The sequence below is a fragment of the Erpetoichthys calabaricus genome, chromosome 1, assembly GCF_900747795.2.
Source record: "Erpetoichthys calabaricus chromosome 1, fErpCal1.3, whole genome shotgun sequence".
Lineage (NCBI taxonomy): Eukaryota > Metazoa > Chordata > Cladistia > Polypteriformes > Polypteridae > Erpetoichthys > Erpetoichthys calabaricus.
In genome coordinates, this window is record NC_041394.2 from 25,681,241 (window position 1) to 25,700,728 (window position 19,488).

At 40.9% G+C, this 19,488-nt stretch overlaps 1 protein-coding gene across 1 annotated transcript in view; it reads right to left on the reverse strand.

Annotated features, from left to right (window-relative positions):
• Positions 1 to 19,488, reverse strand: part of LOC114647801 (latent-transforming growth factor beta-binding protein 1-like) — a 636,168-nt gene that overhangs the window by 85,838 nt on the left and 530,842 nt on the right. Inside the window, exons 15-20 of the mRNA XM_028796447.2 lie at positions 15,909 to 16,034; positions 12,526 to 12,651; positions 9,377 to 9,502; positions 7,710 to 7,835; positions 5,658 to 5,783; positions 2,321 to 2,446 (exon numbers count right to left, since the gene is read on the reverse strand). Coding sequence (XP_028652280.2) covers positions 2,321 to 2,446; positions 5,658 to 5,783; positions 7,710 to 7,835; positions 9,377 to 9,502; positions 12,526 to 12,651; positions 15,909 to 16,034 — 756 coding nt within the window. The remainder of the gene's footprint in view (positions 1 to 2,320; positions 2,447 to 5,657; positions 5,784 to 7,709; positions 7,836 to 9,376; positions 9,503 to 12,525; positions 12,652 to 15,908; positions 16,035 to 19,488) is intronic.

Sequence of the window (19,488 nt, forward strand, 5' to 3'; positions counted from 1 at the left end):
GTGTTATGTTTCATCCAGGATTCCACTCACTGCCTTTATTGTGCCATTTCTGTTCCATTATTATTTTGGTAGTGTTGATATTTCTGTTGATTATTCTTAATTTTTGATTTTGTCTAAGTATGTATGCCTGTGTGACATTTCATGTGATTGTGGGTGGTACCATAAGAGGCGGAGCCAGCTGTCCATCACAGCAAGGTACAGCCCTCAGCCCTTTTAAAGGCACATGGTATCCCACAGTACCTTGCGGTTCATTGTCAATGCGCTCTGGAGTTGATGAGTTCTTGTGTCTTTTTGATGTGCTTTGTGCTTTTTGTGATTTTTCTGCTTTGTTTTTTGACTGTGCCATTGGGTTGTTGTATTTGGACGTTTATTATCAGATTGCCTTTTATTACAGACAACGCCTTTTGCATTGTGTGCTGTAGGGAGCTTTCTTTTATTTCTGAGCATTTTGAAAACATTTATATTTTACAAGGGTAAATCAAAAACGTAAGGGCAGAAAGTTAGCCAATCACAGACAGGCGGTGATTAGGGAACCAAAATGATCAGGTAGTTGCGGGCATCAGGAAACACACTACTCTTTATGATCTTTTATGACCACAGAGAGTCAGGATTCGGTTGTACATCTCATCAGAAGGACGGCACCATTTTTACAGCGCAGTGTTGTCATCGCTGCAGTGTGACACAAAAAAACTACAGGATAAGAACCCCCTGATGGCCTCACCCAAGGCAAACCCAAGCTTTTCCTAGATGTGTGGTGCCCATTCAGATGTTTTAGGAAACCCTAACCCCTACACCATTTCACAGATGCAGCCGCTCTGGCTAAAGCACAAGAGTTCCAAGCTTAGTTAAACCTTCACTAAGAGGTGTGGTATAGTGGGTCCACGTCCTCAAAAGAATGGCCAGTTTTAAAATAATCCTAATAGCCATGTCAGTCTGCGTGGGCGCAATCGCATGACCATGGGGAGTTAATGAGGTTATTGGGGTGAGTCACACCTGCATGTGAGGGTGCAATCATTCTCAATTGCTTCATCGGCTTCCTGCGGTATGTGATTAAGACGCTGCGCTCACGGAGCCATATAAGTACGAGCCGGCACAGAGAAAGAGGAGAAAAGATCGAAAAAGAGAGCAGAGGTTAGAGGAGGAGGAGGAGGAGGAAGAAGAAGCAGGAAGCTGGAGGCTGAAAGCTGGTGTGGAAGTGAGCGAGAGCAGGCAGCTGGGAGAAGAGCCCCTGAGGTGGAGTGTGTTATCGACACTTGGTAGAGCGGCAGTTGGAAGTGGTCGCTCCAGTTGAGCAGTCCTGAGGAGCTGTAGTGAGGACAACTCGTCAAAGAAGATGGAGGGAGTCAGTGAGGCTTGGCAGGCTGAACCCTAGCGTGAGTGCCCTGGCCGTTGGGGGAACCCGAGCCTTGGTCCGGCGGGAGTTACACATAGCCAGGGGATGGAAGGCTACCAGACCAGGTTGGAAGGTCAGCTGCACCTGCGGCGAAAGAGCGACTCCCCTGCTGCAAGGCCCATATGGGATGTCGACAGCTTCCTGACTTTGTTTTAACCTCTTTTAAAAGGATTTTTTAAAAAAATTTTAACCTCCACTTTTTACACCAGTTTTATGGATTATTTATTGACCGTCTGTTGGAATACTGCACTATTTATTTGTTTTGGTTTTGGTTTTTAATAAAAGCACTTTTGAACTTTGCACCGTCCCCTTGCTTCGTTTGGTGTCCTCATTGTCCAGCTCATCTGATTACATTTTCGACGGTGTTGGGTTCGAGAGGCTCCCTGAAGAGAAGTGGGAGCCATGGAGCAGGACCTGCATCGTCACAAGAGGAGGATTTGCCAGCAGGTAATTGTGCAAGTCAAACACTTTCCCTGATTTGAATTTTAATCATCTTTTAGCCTGAATGCAGAAAATATTGCAATGGTGCATTTGCTCCAACAACAGAACAAAATGGACTAAGATAAGGAAGGCAGATTCTCCCAGCACTATGGACACGTTATCTTTGATGTGTGAATAAGGTAAACGCACCAAAATGAAAAAATATTATTACATTTCTAGTTTATGGTAGAAAATTACACTTCACAATGGCAAGAAAAATGAATCCTACAATATCAGAAATGCTTAATAAAGCAGGATGAGATTCACAGCAACTGGCTTCTACTGTGCAGAGAGTTTACAGCAAATACCCCAAGGTACCTACTGTGGCCCTTCAGGACTGAGACCAGAGACCCCCGGCCTGATGTCTCCTATTTTTTTCATCCATGTGATTTCTCTGCTAAGCCTGCTTTAAACAGTTATATGTGGAGAAGTCAGGAGTGCTCATACCTACACACTTGGTCCCATCGGGCTCCAGTCTGAATCCACTGCTGCAGGCACATCTGTAGCTGCCCAGTTTGTTTTCACAATGGCCATTTGGACAGATGCCAGGAGTCTGCTGGCATTCATTTATATCTAAAAAGAAAAAAAAGAACCAAAGATAAATAATCAGTTAGGATAACTCGCTCTGTTTGATGCAATCAATTTATAGTATTGCCATTCAATTATCAGTCAAATGGCTGAAGAGAAACTGCACATATTTTTATTCACAGAGCTAGTATTACCAGACGCCTGGAAAAAGAAGGACGTGTCTAGTAGGCATTGCCTAAAAAGGCGAAAATGTCCGGCTTTCATCAATCACTGACTTGACCGTTGTATTGGCTGAAATCACACGCTATCATCATTATGTTTTACATAAATCATCGAAAGCAAAACACCGTTACACACCTATGCCCACTTTGCCATATTGTGTTGTTCATACTTGTAACATGAATATGCAGTAGTCTTTTATCTAAAAATGTCGCCCAGCAGTAACACTAACAAGAGGAAATGCAAATTTTCGGACCACATGAAAACAAAGTACTGTATCTGTGCTTTGGTGAAGGATGCACCGAAAACAAAGCAAAGTGTTTGGTTTGTGTTTCTTACATGTCCATTGCAAACAAGGGTACCACTGATTTAGAACGACATATTACCAGCAAAAAATGATTTAAGAACGTTTCTTGTCTGGAGTTCCACGCTTATGTTGCAGGGAACGACGAACTGCTGTAAAAAGTCGCCTCAGCTGAAAAATCTGAAACTGCATAGTTATACTATAACTTTTAATTGTGATGACTCGCTTTGTGACCTGTCAAATTAGTTGTTTTGAAAATTTTCATTGTAACACACAGTTCACGCTGTGTTTCGTGAATAGAACAGGATGCGTTCTCCTGTGTCCTCTTTTATGACCTTTGGTATCCTCCTTAGGGTTGTCAGGTATCTGGTAACCCTGCTCAGAGCCAGATATATAAACCATACATCTGCAAACAACCAGAAGTGAATTTGTTTTAAAAGTGGGTGGGAACAATTACACGGTGTACTCCGTTTGAAATTTCTAAACCAATCCAAGGCCTAGTGAAGGCGGAGCTCAGAAAAGGGGTGGAGACTCAAACAGCAAAGAGTAAAGGTGCTATTGTTAACCTGGCCCAACAGACAGAAAGCCTGTGGTCATGATGGATAAACCTCTTATGGGTAATTTGACACACAGACAGGGTCCTTTCCCAGCTTGGATGCTGTCATAATGGAAGGACCAAGAGAGGGAGATGTACACAGGGCACTGCCTCCCTTAGAGTGCTAGATGACAGCCTCCTTGGGTTGGAGCAGCACCTCTGATCCCCACAGGGCTCCATGGGAGTTGGAGTCTGGCACAGTCCTGTTGGGTTCTGTGGGAGCTGCCAGGGGGAGTTGCAGAGCCCTACTTTGCTGGGCTTTCACCTCACCCCCAAGTGATGCCAGACCTCGCTAACAAGCCATCTGGAGTACTCACAGGTGCAGCATAAAAGAAGCCACCTGCCCTCATTCGAGAAGCCAGAGCTGGGAGGAAGAGGGATGCAGATTGCCAAAGGAGGAGTGGAGGTAGAGAAGTAAGAAGAACAACGACAGAGGAAGAAAGACAAGAAGTGCTCTTTTGTTATTCTGTACTGTACTTGATGCTGGTGGGAAACAAAATGGTTGGGATGGTCTCAGAACACAGAGGAGCTATAAAAGAAAGGGCAGAGCAGGCTCTTCTTTCTTAGGAGACTGTGTTCCTTAAGGTGGGAAGCGACATCCATCACATCTTCTATAACTCTGTGTGGTGTATTGGGATGGTAACATTATTTCAAGAGAGGCTCACCGAATCAACAAGCTAATTAAAAAGGCAGGCTCAGTAATGGGATACACTCTGGACCCCTGGAAGTCATAGAGGAGGAGAGAATGAAGACAAAACTGAGTGCCATTATGAACAATGCTACACATCCTCTCTCAATACTGAGGACTTTCAGCCAATGAATTATTCAGCAGAAGTGGGTCAAGAAACACAACTGGGGGTTCTTTATACCAAAAGTGATATGTCTGAATTGTGCCTCACTGGGACTGACAAATCAGAACTTTTCTTTCTTTTTAATTTTCTTGCTTTATAGTCATTATGGTGTTTTATAATGGTGTATTTCCTTCTGGGGATAAAGATCTATCTATCTATCTATCTATCTATCTATCTATCTATCTATCTATCTATCTATCTATCTATCTATCTATCTATCTATCTATCTATCTATCTATCTATCTATCTATCTATCTATCTATCTATCTATCTATCTATCTATCTATCTATCTATCTATCTATCTATCTATCTATCTATCTATCTATCTATCTGTTAAATGACAAGCAGATACACATGGAATTGAATTATGGAAATTCTCCACACAGGACTAAACACATTTCTTCTTTTGTCAATGGCATGAATTTTGCTGGATGTGAAAAAGCTATCTTGTTTTGCAAAGTTTTTTCATTAAATGAAACACACAGTTTCACTGAGAATCATTTTGCTCATCTTCAATTCATATCTCTTTATAATCTGACAAAATAAAAATGAAAACATAAATCAACAAATAAAAACGAGGTGCAAAGCAACTCACGAAATGGAAATGTACAATGAAAAAAAAAGGCTGAACGGGAGGCAGGCACTTTGTTCTCAAACATTAACAACACAGGGTTAAATGAAGGACTGCCACTGGGTTATCTACTTTATATTAAAACACTAAGGTCTGTCCCTCAGTGCAATCTGATTGGTCACTTTGGCTTTGACTTTGGTCAAAGTGAATGGTCAGTTTGGCTTTGGTGACGTGATTTAAAAAGAGGAAGTGCAAGTGTGAGACACATGAGGAGGAGAAACGGAAGGCTGAGAGAGTCACCTGCAAAGATGGGATGTGCTGTATAAAAGCCGACAGGTGAAAATAATAACAGAGTCAGAGAAGCAGGCTGTATGGGAGCGCCAGTGAAGAGACATTCAGACACACACACAGATACACAGGAAAAGTGCCAGAGGTACAGATAGGGCAAGAGGTAGCAAATATTTTAAAATTATTCTGTTATCAGTGTTCAACAGGTAAAATGGGTAGTAATATAAAATTTGCAGTGTGTAATGTGTATCACAAGTTTTGTCTCTCTGTGCCAAGAATTAAAGCTTGATGGCCCGGTCCAGATGGTATGACCTTCTTGTTACACTGTTTAAATGTGTTATCTTTTATTTCTATGCCCACATTTTAATTTTTCATTTCATGATAAAATGTAACCTCCTTCCTTTTGGCCACTCTGGCAGATTCTCACCTATGCACCTGGCATCTTGAGGCTCAGCCTTAAAACCGGTGGCACAGACACATCTATAGCTGCCCACTGTGTTTTCACAGCGTCCATTGGCACAGATGCTGGGGTTTAGCTGGCATTCATCCACATCTATGAGAAAAAACAAATTCAGAGTTAATGAAAATAACTTTTGTTAATGTCATTATGAGAGAGAGAGGTTGAGAGCATGCAGTGATTACAGTACGTTACCGTACCCACCACATGGCGAAGCACCCGGATTGAGATCCAAGTGCAACTGAGCAACGGGTGACACCTCAGCACCACACTGAACAGTGTGAGGTGTTTTTACAGTGACTGGAGTGCCAATCCTGCCACTAACCCCCGGGGTTTTCCCTGCAAGTTGAAGGACTTGCTTTCTGTGCTAGATACAGATTAACGTCATACCCAGGATGGAGCAATTGCAGGTTAAGGGCCTTGTTCGGGTGTTTATGGGATTTGAACCGGCAACCTTCCAATTGCTGGCAGAGATCCCTAGCCTTAGAGCCACCACTCCACCTGATGTCATTACGATCCACATTTATGTTATTTAAACAAAATAAATGTTTTTAAATTTATTCAATTAAATATTAACAACTAACTCATGTCTTTAAAATATAAACTGTTAAGTAATGACAGTAGGTCACACAGGGAAAAGCTGCAAAAGGAACATAGACAATGACCAGATGTGGGACTGGAAACCATGAGCTTAAATGTGTTACAGAAGCTGGCAGTGCGGTTACATCATATATTTTACACAGATGCTAAGATAATATTTTTAAAGTATGAAAATATATAAAATATATTCATCAATATATTTATCTGACATGATCAGGTGGAGTGGAAACAGCAGAGGAGGGTCTGGAGAAATATAAGATGTGAGCACATTACAATTAAAGCTGACACGTGTGAAGCAGACTTTGAAATGCTGACTAAGTTTGCCCACGTCACTGACTTGGAGGGGTTTCCATCACCCTGATGATGTTTATTTTTAAACTCAGCAACTGAAATGATTCACTCCGATATTGAGACCCTAATGGTGAGTCAATCTGAACAAACTTGTGGACACCACAGGTTGGACCTGCTGTATTCAAATTTAAAAATAAAAGTACAAAACTACAGAAAACTACAAGAAAGTCTTGGACATAGAACATCTCCAAATCATCTTCAACATCTGGATGAAGGGTGCAGGTCAGGGTGTCAGGGTCAGTTCAAATCCTTCCTGAACAAATGAGTTGTGTCAGCTGGTCTCATTATTTTAGGGAGATTGTCCCAAAGACTTTGTGCTGAAGGATTTGTCACATTAGCTTGGAGCACAATGAAACTTCTCTCTCCCTGTCTTTCCATTGTTATTTTATATATCGGTCTAAAACTTTGCAACCTTGAACGTTTAAAGTGTACGGATTGGAGGAAACTGGGGGTAGGTTTTTAGGTGAACTCTTTTCAGCAGCTGTTAACGACAAAGTTTTTAATGAGTTCTCCTAAGACGTGTATTCTCATTCAAAAATCACGCCTGGCTCCACCAGACTGGGAACAGCTTTATTGTAGCACAATATCCTAAGAAAATCCAATAACCCACCATCCATCATTTTGTAGAAGGTTCATTTTTTAACATGACAATGCACAATTTCTCATAACTACAATCCTTCATAATGTCAGCAAACCTATGCTTCTCCAGTAGACCTTTCATTGGATAATCTGGGAAACCAACAACAATTCCCTGAAGAAGCAACAACAATATTCACTTGGATGTGCCATTCAACAGCCCAGATGCAATACAAAACAGCATGCATGGAGATCCATTAGCACCAGACTTGAGAAACGTCTGTCTATCTATCTATCTATCTATCTATCTATCTATCTATCTATCTATCTATCTATCTATCTATCTATCTATCTATCTATCTATCTATCTATCTATCTATCTATCTATCTATCTATCTATCTATCTATCTATCTATCTATCTATCTATCTATCTATCTATCTATCTATCTATCATATAGTGCCTTTCCTATCTATCTATCTGATAAAACTCTCACCTGCACACTTAGCTCCTTGAAGGCTCGGCTTGAAACCCGCGTTGCATGTGCATCTGTAGCTTCCCACTGAGTTCTCACAACGTCCGTTTGAGCAAATGCTAGGCGTTTGTTGACACTCATCCACATCTGAAAAAGAAATACACCATCTGAATATTGAGTAATTATCAATGGACCTCTGGGCATTCAACTTGTAAGGATAACTTGTCATATAGAGTTAATTTAGAATGTATTCAGACCCCTTCACTTTTTTTACATTTTGTTACTCTAAATTTATTACATTTATTTTTCCGTTTAGCTATGTGGAATCTGCCCAATTTTCCTCACCTCCCACCTATTTATATTCCAGAAGAAATCAGTATTGAATTAGAAAAAAACTGAACATCTCTGGAAAGCCCTGAAAAGAACTGTTCACTGATGATCTCCATTCAACCTGACAGAGTTAGAGAGCTTGACAGAAGATCCCCAAACCCAGGTGTGCGAAGCTTGTCATGTCAAACCCAAGAAGACTTCAGAGTGGAATCACTGCCAAAGGAACTACAAAAGGGACTCGATACTTGCGTCAATAGGATATTTCCGTTTTTTTTTTTTAATTTTTAATAAATTTGCAAACATTTTTAGACTCCTGTTTTCACTTGGTCATTCTGTGGCTGTGATTGTTGTTTGAAGAGGGGGAAAAAGTGAAAGGCTGCAAGGTAGCAAAATGTGACAACTATGAAATGGTCTGAATATATTCTGAATGCACTATAAATAATAGACTTAGTACAAGTGGTGGGTATAGACAGAAGCATAAAAAAGCAGAAAGGACCACATATGGTGTTTATTGATCTGGTGAAAGCTTATGATAGAGTGCCACGTCAAGAGGTTTGGAGATGCATGAGAGTGAGATAGGAGGACAAGAGAAGTATGTCATGTTGTTTGCTGATGACAGAAGCACCAGAAAAGATGAAGTGGAGAGGAAGTCGGGAGAATGGAGATGGGCTTTGGAAGATAGAGGGTTGAAGATAAATAGGAGGAAGAAGATGGAATATATGAGGTTTAATGATGATCAGGATTCATAAGTTAGCCAGCAGGTGGAGCTATTGAAAAGAGTGGATAAATGTAAATATCTAGGATCAGCTGTAGTTGAAGATGGAGAATTAGATGCAGAGATAACCCATGCAGTGCAGTGTGGGTGGAACAAACGGTATCAGAAGTATTGTGTCATGCAAAAATTAAGGTGAAGGTTAAAGGTAAAGCTTTTAAGACCAACATTCTGTATATGGCAGAAATAACAATGATGAGATGGATGTGTGGAGTTACAAAAAAGGACAGCAAAAGAAATGAGATGATAAGAATACAACAAAAGTGGGAGATATATCTAAGAAATTACAGGAAAGTAGACTGAAGAGGTATAGACACGTGATGAGGAGTAACAATGAATGTGTAGGCAAAAGAGTGATGGGAATAGAAGTATAGTGGAAGAGAAAGTGAAGGAGGCCAAAATGGAGGTGAATGGATAAAGTAAAAGAAGGTCTGAAGGAAAAGGGTCTGAATGGTGAGGAGGTGAAGGACCGAGCTGAATGGAGAAGGTTGATCAAGCACCTCGACCACACATAGAAGAAGGAAAAGAGGAAAAGGAAGAAGAAAAAACACAAGTGGGGGGTATTTGGGACCCTGACAGTACTCACCTGTGCACTTGTTTCCAACGCGGTCCAATCTAAAACCAGTGGGGCACACACATCTGTAACTGCCCACTATGTTCTCACAGCGGCCATTTGAGCAGATACTGGGGGTCTGACGACACTCATCGATATCTGATGAGAGAAGATCAGAAGATTAAATATTTTCACTGAGCCCTGCTATAAATGCTTGTTGTGCACTACCTCATAAGAGCTTAGAGGTTAGGCTCATGAATTAATCAATCTATTTCATTCATATTTAGGAGCCTTAGAAAACCCTACAATGAGTGTTAGATCTCAGGAATCCATGGGGGAAAAAAAACGAATAGTATTGTTCAGCAGTGGCAATACTGTTTAACATATATTCTGTTTTTTTTCTCATGTTTTTTCTTTATGGTCATCTTTCAGCATAAAGGGGTGGAGGTGCCATATTATTTGAAAAAGAGTTATGGACAGCTGCATGTTGGTGGAGTTTGTCCCTTCCTACCGCTAGTTTTGAAAAGTGAAGGAATGGGGGTGTTTTGTTCTTTTCTTTTGACCTCAGGGATTCACCATGAATTTGAAGACGGGTCAGTAAAAGATCTGCTTGGAATGACGTCATCCAAATGGATCGCTGATGGAAGACATGTATCATATGTGCTGTCTCTCATCTGTCACACCAGACCTTTTTAATACCTGAACATAAGTCGTCGTCGAATGGGTAAGAGAGTTCTGAAGGTGTTTGTCGATGGCTACTGTTACTTATCATGAAGACTTTATATAAAGGAAGTCAATAAGGTAACCTTTACCCAAGTGAAGCGGATCGATTAAAGAAGAATCAGGTGAAGCTTTTAATGTGGAACTAGTTTTGGAAGGTACGCTGTTCCCTGTTTACAGTTTCATTAAATGACTGTTTGACCGATATAATGTTTTGATTTGTATTTAACTTGGGTTTATTATATTGCAATATTATGAGGCTAGATTGTGTCTAATTGGAGTGGGAGGGGGGTGCTGAGTGGTAATTGTCTTTCTTTATGTATGTTTTTGTATTATTTTGTACCAGTAACGGTGCACTGTATGATAACGGGCAGTGAATACACTTGACTTGAGCATTCCTAGTTTTCATCCTCTTTCTTTCTCTGTACGTTTAGCATTCGTTTGCTCAGAGGTTGATGCACTTGCTGCTTCCTGAGCAGCTCTTCTTTTCTCCACCCTAGCGGCCCACTGCTTCTCTTCTTTCATCACAATCTTTTCGTGTTAAAACTGATTAAGTCGGTGCTTGTGTTGCAAATACTTAGTACGTTTTCTTTAATTTTTCACTTAAGCTGGAACTTAAGTTTTCAATCTGCCTCAAGAATGATTTAAGATATGAAGAGATAGAGGAAGTGACGGCGAAGGTGGTATGGATGAGAATGGCGCCCGTACACATGCACCGCATGGCCGCCCTGCAGGCAACTGCTGAGAGTTGATTCTACAATAAAATAAAATAAAAATAAAAAGAGGAATAACGTTAGAGGTCAATCATCACCCCAAAATCGAATAGTAGACATCATGTAGTATATCCATCCATCCATTTTCCAACCCGCTGAATCCGAACACAGGGTCACGGGGGTCTGCTGGAGCCAATCCCAGCCAACACAGGGCACAAGGCAGGAACCAATCCCGAGCAGGGTGCCAACCCACCGCAGGACACACACAAACACACCCACACACCAAGCACACACTAGGGCCAATTTAGAATCGCCAATCCACCTAACCAGCATGTCTTTGGACTGTGGGAGGAAACCGGAGCGCCCGGAGGAAACCCACGCAGACACGGGGAGAACATGCAAACTCCACGCAGGGAGGACCCGGGAAGCGAACCCAGGTCCCCAGGTCTCACAACTACGAGGCAGCAGCGCTACCCACTGCGCCACCGTGCCGCCATCATGTAGTATATGTGTACCAAATTTCAGGTCAATAGGTCAAACGGTTTGCGAGGTACAGGTGATTTAAAATCCTGGACAGCCACGGTAGCGTATTTTTAAGAAGAAATGGAATAGCACTGAAGAACCTTTGCTGTTTACTGTATGTACCAATTTACAATATAATTAATTTCTTCTTATCTCTTTGGATGTTTGATTGTTATACTTTCTTCGCTCATTTATTGGAGTCGAGCAAAGGAAACAAAGTATGACAGAGAGATTTACTTACCTTTTCAAACTACTTCTTATATTTATTTACCGCTCTTAAGATGAGGGGTCTCATGTGACCCATAAGTTACAGTACATAGTAATGTAATGTAATTAGGGGAGAGTTATAATTGTTGTGTTTTGGTGCATTGAATTTTGTATCTTTTAAAGTCTACTAAGTTTGCTTATTAATATATGGATAAATTAAATAAAAAAATCCTTTTAAAAATCAGGTTGGGATGAGCAGCGTAATTGTTATGTACTGTAATGTCACCTAAATGTTTTCGAGGCTCGCCTACCTCAAGTCACATACAGCAGTCTTTCTTAAACTTTGTTTTCTCATGACTCAATCCTTCCCTTCTTAATGTCTTTTTGACTCTGTTCAGATTAGGGGAGGGACCCCATGGAGGATCGCTGCCAACATTTATAGCCGGAGGGATGTGATCCCTCTTGGAGAATTGCCAGGGACAGTCACAGAGGAGCAATGTTGATTGCTTAAACTGCCCGTGACGACCCATCGGTAGACACTTCACAAACCATATGCAACCTTTTTCCAGAGAATACAATGGTGAGTTACAACTCTGCGCGACCCAAAAGGTGTCAACCTGCAACACATTTTGGGTCACAACCCATAGTTTAAGAAAATACGACTTGCAGCATTTAAGGCATTATCTGATAACTAAAGCTGAATGAAATGTACTTGGATGTAAAATGCTCTGCACAAACAAGATACGTCTACCACATACTCTAACCCTACCCCTAACCTTATTGTGAATAAACTCCAAAATATCAGAATTGCATTTAGGGGATAATGGCAAATTAATCTGGAAAGAATGCAGATATCATTATTGTAAAAGCAGAGTGATTTAATTTCTCATAGAGTAATGAAAAAAAACATGGTATACTTATGGACTGAAACAGTTTGATGTGGGAAAATAAATGGATTTGAAAATATTACAAACAGCTTTACAAATATTCAGGATACCTTTGCTGTGAAATAAGGCTCACCTGTACATCTGGTGCCTTGAGCATCTGCTCTGAAACCAGGAAGGCACAGACATTTGTAGCTGCCAGCTGAGTTTTCACAGCGTCCATTTGAGCAAAGGCTAGGGGTTAGGCGACACTCATCGATGTCTGAGGAGAAGAGAGAGAACAGAAGGATTAGCAAGCATGTTCCACTCTAAAATAACGAAAGAGCTCCGCTGCCCTGGCTTATTGCACTTCAAGATCTTATTCTCTCCCACAAATCTCTGGAATCAGACACCTAAAACTCAATTTCTTTACTGAGTTTCTTGTTTAAACATGCAATTGCATCTCACAGGGATGGATGGGTAGTACTTTGTTTGTCCTTAGCTTTCTACATAAGCCAAAAAAATATTTTAGCAAACAAGAAAAACCACCCTCTTCAAACCGACAAAAAGAATTAAAAAAAAATTCTGACTTTGCTAAAGATAAAAAAGCAGGGACAGTGAGACATTATAAAGACCAACAATCGTTTGCATTTCTCAGACTGACACAAATAACCTGTCCACAGACCCACATTATATTGAAAAACTCATCAGAAACTTCAAAAGACTTTGTTGGACAGTTATGTTATCCAAAGATCTTGACCATACACTGTTCTTCTCTCTTGCTTAATGAATCTTAGCCTGGAGAGGTCTATTAATTTTTTACATTTAAGATGTCTCACTTAAAGGTTTTTCAATGTTGTTTCTTGTCCTAGAGTGTCTATATAAGGACAGGGAACTCCAGTTTCTGTATTACATCTTGCCTGAAGAAGGGGCCTGAGTTGCATCGAAAGCTTGCATATTGTAATCTTTTTAGTTAGCCAATCAAAAGTGTCATCTTGCTTGACTTCCCTTTGTGATTAATAAAGTTTACTAATCTAATGTAATGTAATGTAATGTAATCTAATAAACAGTTTGATCCTTGTGAACAGACTGGCAATCAACATCATTACACTGAACTTGTAAGGTGTCTGCAGGAAAGCATCAGGAACAAAACATCCAGAGCTGTGTGTGACGATGCGGGTTCGGTTCCATGCTCCCATCTGCTGTTCGGGGGCCCTTGAACCCTACACCGTCGGTAATGTTACCGATGAGCTAGACAGTGAGGCAACAACATAGCAAGGGGATGGTACAAAAGTGCTTTTATTTATAAACAATCAAAACAAAGTATTCAAATAAATAAAGTGCAGTGAGTCAAATTCTTCATTAAATAAATAATCCATAAAAGAAACGTGGAGGTTTAAAAATCAATACAAAAACAATCCTTTAAAAACGAGGTTAAAACAACGCTGGAAGCAGTCCTTTAAAATACCATTCAGAGCCCGATGTCTTCTATCCTAGCGTCTCTCCTGCTTCACCCGTCTGGGCCCCACAGCAGGCGAGACGCTCTCTCTGCAGCTGTCTTTCACTCTCTTTTCAAACAGGTCTGGAGGCCTCCCGATCCTGGCTTCGGTCGCGCACTCATCCCAGACTCGAGACTTGGTATCCTTGATGACCAGGACGCTCACATCAAGGACTTCTCCACCAAGCCTCCTGCCTCCCGCTGCCTTCCCGGCCTTACGCGGCCAGTTGCCCTTCACTGGTCACTCCCGCTACTTGACCATTACTACAACTCCCGGGTGTCAGCCTAACACCCAGGCTTCCGTACAGCTGCCTGTGAGCATTCACTCGCGCCAGTTCTCTCTCTCTCTCCTGCTCCATGCTCTCCAGCAACCGCCGTCTTTCTTTCCTTTCTTGTTCTCCACTTTCCCCATTTCCCGTCTCGCGCTTCTATATATGTCGAGAGGGCATAGCAGCCGCGATAAATTAGCAGCCCCAGGACCAATGACGGATGTGGGCAGTGTAGAATAATAAAAAATTTGAATCAATATATTAAATAATAGTTTAACAAAGAATCTTGGACTGAGGACCTTTTGACCTATTTTTGTACTTAGATAAACAAATCTAAAATGCCTTGATGATTACTATCTGTGTGCATCTGGGTGGATGGAAAATATATTATTATGCAAACCAGCTGATGCTAAGAAAATGTACATGTATATATATTTGCAAGTATAAGAGTTCTTTGTGTTAACCATATGAATGCATTAAGATTGTTAAAAGAGGGAAACCATTACCTGCATAATCATTTTATCTATAAGTATATTACTAGATTGCATTAATAGGCTATGGATTAATTGATTATTAATATGACTTACTTAAACTAATGAACTAAAGATTAATTGTTTATTAATAAGACTTACATAAAAAAAAAAATAAGCGTGTACGCAAAGCTGAAAGAACAAACTTGCAACAATTTTGTCAAACTGCTGACTTATAGTCTGTACTCAGGAAAACTGCTAATCTTTTTTAAAGTTCAAACGTCTGTGATTTTTGTTTAATCAACAGTAATAGGTTCTTTCACTTCTTCTTAAGTTGTTTTGAACAAATGTGTTGTAATATTACTAAATTCCCCCAAAGAATTGTGTAACCTTATCCCATGACAAGCTGTCTCTGTACCCTGTTATAAAAATCAAGCGCACCCCCCCGCAAGATGGGGCTATTATTGGTAAACTGTCAGTGACACAAAGCTGACAGGGGCTGCAATAGTTTCCTCTGCTCACCAAAGAATAAAGAAATTACTTTTTTTATTCTACATCTGCTGTCTACCTCCTGTTTACCTCGAACCTTCTACCACAGCAGTCTCCCACCCGTGCACTTAGGTGAGAAACACCCACACCACAGATCGCCCTGAGAACTGCTTCAGCCACAACTACCACGGCCCTTCCCTAAGCCGCGAACGCGATTATTTATTTTAAACTGGCCTTTGCTGAGAGCTGTGGACCCGCTATACCACACTGTGCCGTGTGCATCTCCACACACCGCGTTGTCAGTCAAAGAGTTTTTGACCAAAAAACCAATGTGGGTGTTGCCTCACACCCACTGTAATCGCCAGATCTCATTCTCTATGACTTTTCTTTGTTTCCAAAATTAAAACTAAGACTGAAGGGAAGACGATTCGCTACCATGGACGAAATCCAGAAAAAAAAAATCACAGGAGGCTCTGGACACGGTAACAAAAAACAAATACAGGAAATGTTAAAAGAATTGGGAGGAGAGCTGGGACAAGGGTGTTGCAAGATGTGTAATAAAGTTTAGTTTTTGACACTACCAGATATTTTTAGATTCCCCCCTCGTATATATAAAATGTGAAGAGACCCTACAATTACTTGTACTTTGGATAGTTAAATGAACTTAATATTCAACTTGAGTAGTTTTCTCTTGGCTAAATTTTTCTTTTACCAAAGTCACCTTTCAGAAGTGTAACTACTTTTACTCAATTATGGCTCTTTGGTATTTTATACACCACAAAACCTTACAGAACAGGAAGAAAAAAAGACTCACCTATGCATTTGGTTCTCTGAGGATTCATCCGGAAGCCTGTAGAACATACACATCTGTAGCTGCCAGCTGTATTCTCACAGTGGCTATTTGTACAAGGATTGGGGGTCTCTCGACACTCATCTACATCTGAGAAGAGAAAATATGAGGTAAGCATTAGAAATGATTTTCAGGATAATTATGATTAACCAGCTTTAAAATGGATCTCCTGTAGGCAGCCATGAAGGTCAACCAAATATTAAATGCATCACTGTGGCCTTCAACAGGGACACAAATAGGAGGGGTACAGAGGATGCATTGCATCTGGGCTCATTATTTATTGACCGCAGCCACCCCCTGGCTGTGACAGAGATTAGAACATCAGAACAATCTGGACAAGAACAGGTCATTCAGGTTACAACAAAGATCACCAGTCATATCCACTTAATTCTTGTAAAATTAACACTTCATTTTCATTGGCAAAAATTCCAGTTCCAAGGCTTGTCGTGTAAGCCAGGCATGTCAAACACGTGGCCTGCAACAGAAATCTGTATGACAGATCCTAGTTAGCAATAAACTTGTACAAAATGATTACTATCGTTTGTGATTGAATCATTCTGCATCTTCGGCATTACTTATTGACTTTTCTTATTTCCGCCTTCTGACAAAAGTGCATTTTCCCATGGCATTACGATACCGGAAACGTCATCTGCTAGTATAATTGCAGCTGCACCATCAGCTCCTTGATACCCTAGGCATGACACTGATCCCCCCATGAGCCTTGACCAAAGTTAATGAGCCGCGACATCGCAACTGAAGTGCTAGGCTGCAACTTGAGGGAACAGTTTCGAAATAAGTCAATTGAATTAGAATACTTTTCGATCACCATTGATGAGTCGACAGATGTAACAGACATTGCACAGCTTGCTGTATTTATAAGAGCTTGTGACACAAACTTAGAAATTACAGAGGAGTTGTTGGAACTTGTTCCCTTGTATAACACGACTACCAGCGAGGACATTTTCAACAAGGTTGAAGAAGTTCTTTCTCAGTACACTCTGCCTAAGGAAAAGCTTGTTTGTTTGGCAACAGATGGGGCTGCTACAATGGTGGGACACACTAACGGTGTTGGTGCGAGGCTGTTGTCAAAAATACGTGAGAAAGAACCTGATTGCAAGTTTGCTCACTTCCACTGCACTTGTTGTTTTCGAAGGTTTTGAAACTAGACAAAGTCCTTAAACCAGTTACACAAATAGTCAACTTCATTCGTGCACGTGGACTAAATCATCGACAATTTACTTCATTACTGGACGATGTAGGAAGTGAATTTGACACCATTCCTTATTATACGGAGGTACATTGGTTATCTTGTCACAAAGTATTGAAGAGGTTCTTCCTGCTGCGAGAACAAATAACATTGTTTCTAGAGATGAAAGGAAAAGATGTGAGTTTTCTGAACGATGACATGTGGGTGCAGGACTTGGCATTTGCTGTGGATTTGACTGGACATTTGTATGACTTGAATCTGAAGTTACAAGGAAAACTCTTAGCTACAATGTACGATGATGTGAAAAGCTTCCAAGGCAAGATTCGTCTGTGGACACATCAATTAAGAAATGAGAATCTTGTCCATTTTCCTACATGTCAGGCTCTTAAGCATTCAACTGACAATTTGATTTTTGGAGGATTTGTTTTCTAACTTGAATTACTGAGCAATGCATTTTCATGATTTCAGTTCACACGAACAGGACTTTGCGCTGTTTACATCACCATACTCTTACAACGTTGAGAATGTGCCTGGGAATATCCAAATGGAATTGATTGAACTGCAGTCAGATTCTATTCTGAAGGCAAAATACAATGAAGTTGGTGTGCCAGGCTTGTATGGTTACCTACCCCCCTTGTATGTGCAGATCCGTAAGTTGGCATCGAGAGTACTGTTTTGTTTTTGTTAATGAAAGCGACCAAAACCCCACATCACTGAAGACTTACCGTCAAGCACCTTTCATCCCTCATAAAAGTTGCAGCTGCACAAAATTTCAAGCCTGATATTGACGAACTGGTTACTAACAAGAGATGCCAAGTGTTGGGACAAAAGAAATAGATATCAGACTGTAATTGTGCACTGTTGTACGGAGATTGTATGGAAATAAATTGTTTTTCTTTAAACTTTAAATGTTACATTTTTTAAAGTTTTCAGTATTGGAAAGAAAGCTACAGTAACTTTGTATAACAGTATTTGTTACAGTGCAGCCTGCTGACGCACGTATGGCAGTCAAAGCGGCCCACCAATGGTAGTGAGTTTGACATGCCTGGTGTAAGCCACTTTATCTTAAAGTTTGTGTCATTTTTCCTGGCCGGTCCTCTTAATTAGATCCTCTTAATTAGTTAGGTTGGATAAGAAGCGTCTGTAAACTGCCATCTTCAGGTCTCTCCACTCACGTTCTCCTGGGTTTATGTCTGGGTTTTGGCTGGGCCACTCAAGGACACTCAGAGTCTTGTCCCAAAGCCATTTCACAGGTGTCTGCATTCTTCGGGTCATTGTCGTGCTGAAAGGTGAACCAGATTCTCTTCAAGATTCTCTGTATTTGGCTGCATTCCTCCTTCCCATCAGTCTCCCTGTCCCTGCTGCAGTGAAGCACTCCCATAGTATGATGCTGGCACCACCATGCATTACCGTAAATGATATGAGGCAGGTGGTAAGCAGTGCTTGGTGTTCACTAGACATAGTGCGTGGAGTTCTTCAATTCAATATTTGTCTCATCAGACCTTTAAGTCTTTTAAATGCCATTTGACAAACTCCAATAGGACTATCGTATACCTTTTACTCAAGAGAGCTGTTGAGATGATGTCCTTCGGACAAACCGTCCAAACTCAGTTGAGGACGTCTGAAGCCCTGTTAGCGTGTCTGTTGGTTTCTCGGTCATCCTATTCTTCAAAGTCCTACTTGCCTGGTTACTCAGTTTGGCTGGACGGCCAACACTAGGAAGAGTCCTGGTGGTTCCAAACTTTCATTTCACAATTAATGCTTAATTATTATTTAAACTGTCATATGCCTTTTACTCAAAAGTGGCTTCTGTCCAGCCATTCTACCCAATTGCCCAATTGATAGTGTGATACAAAGCAGGGCATCAGTGAGCCCCAAACCCCAACACGAACACACTAAGAGTCCCAGGATCAAATAAAAGTGTGTTTATTATACCAAAATACACAATACCTCCACAAGTTAACAAAGCACAAGTTTCTCTCACCACAAACCAATTCTTCTCACCACCACACTGCCCTCCTCCATTTGCCCCACATCCTCTCAGCTCTGACTCACCTAGGTAAGGGAGTGCGGTCCCTTTTGTTAAGGACGTGGGAGTACTTCCGGTGCCAGGGCCACTGCTCGATGGAAACACTTCCGGGTCATATGAAAGTCCATCATAATAGGGAGCTTGTCTCCATGCAGCACCCTCTAAGGGTAAATTTAGTGTTTGCTGCTCAGCATTTATCCATTCTTAGAAGCATAAGAACTAGATACATCATTCAGATTGTGACACTTCCAGACTTTAAAATTTAGAAGCAAGGTATGGACCTAAATGGTTCATTATAATTCCATATA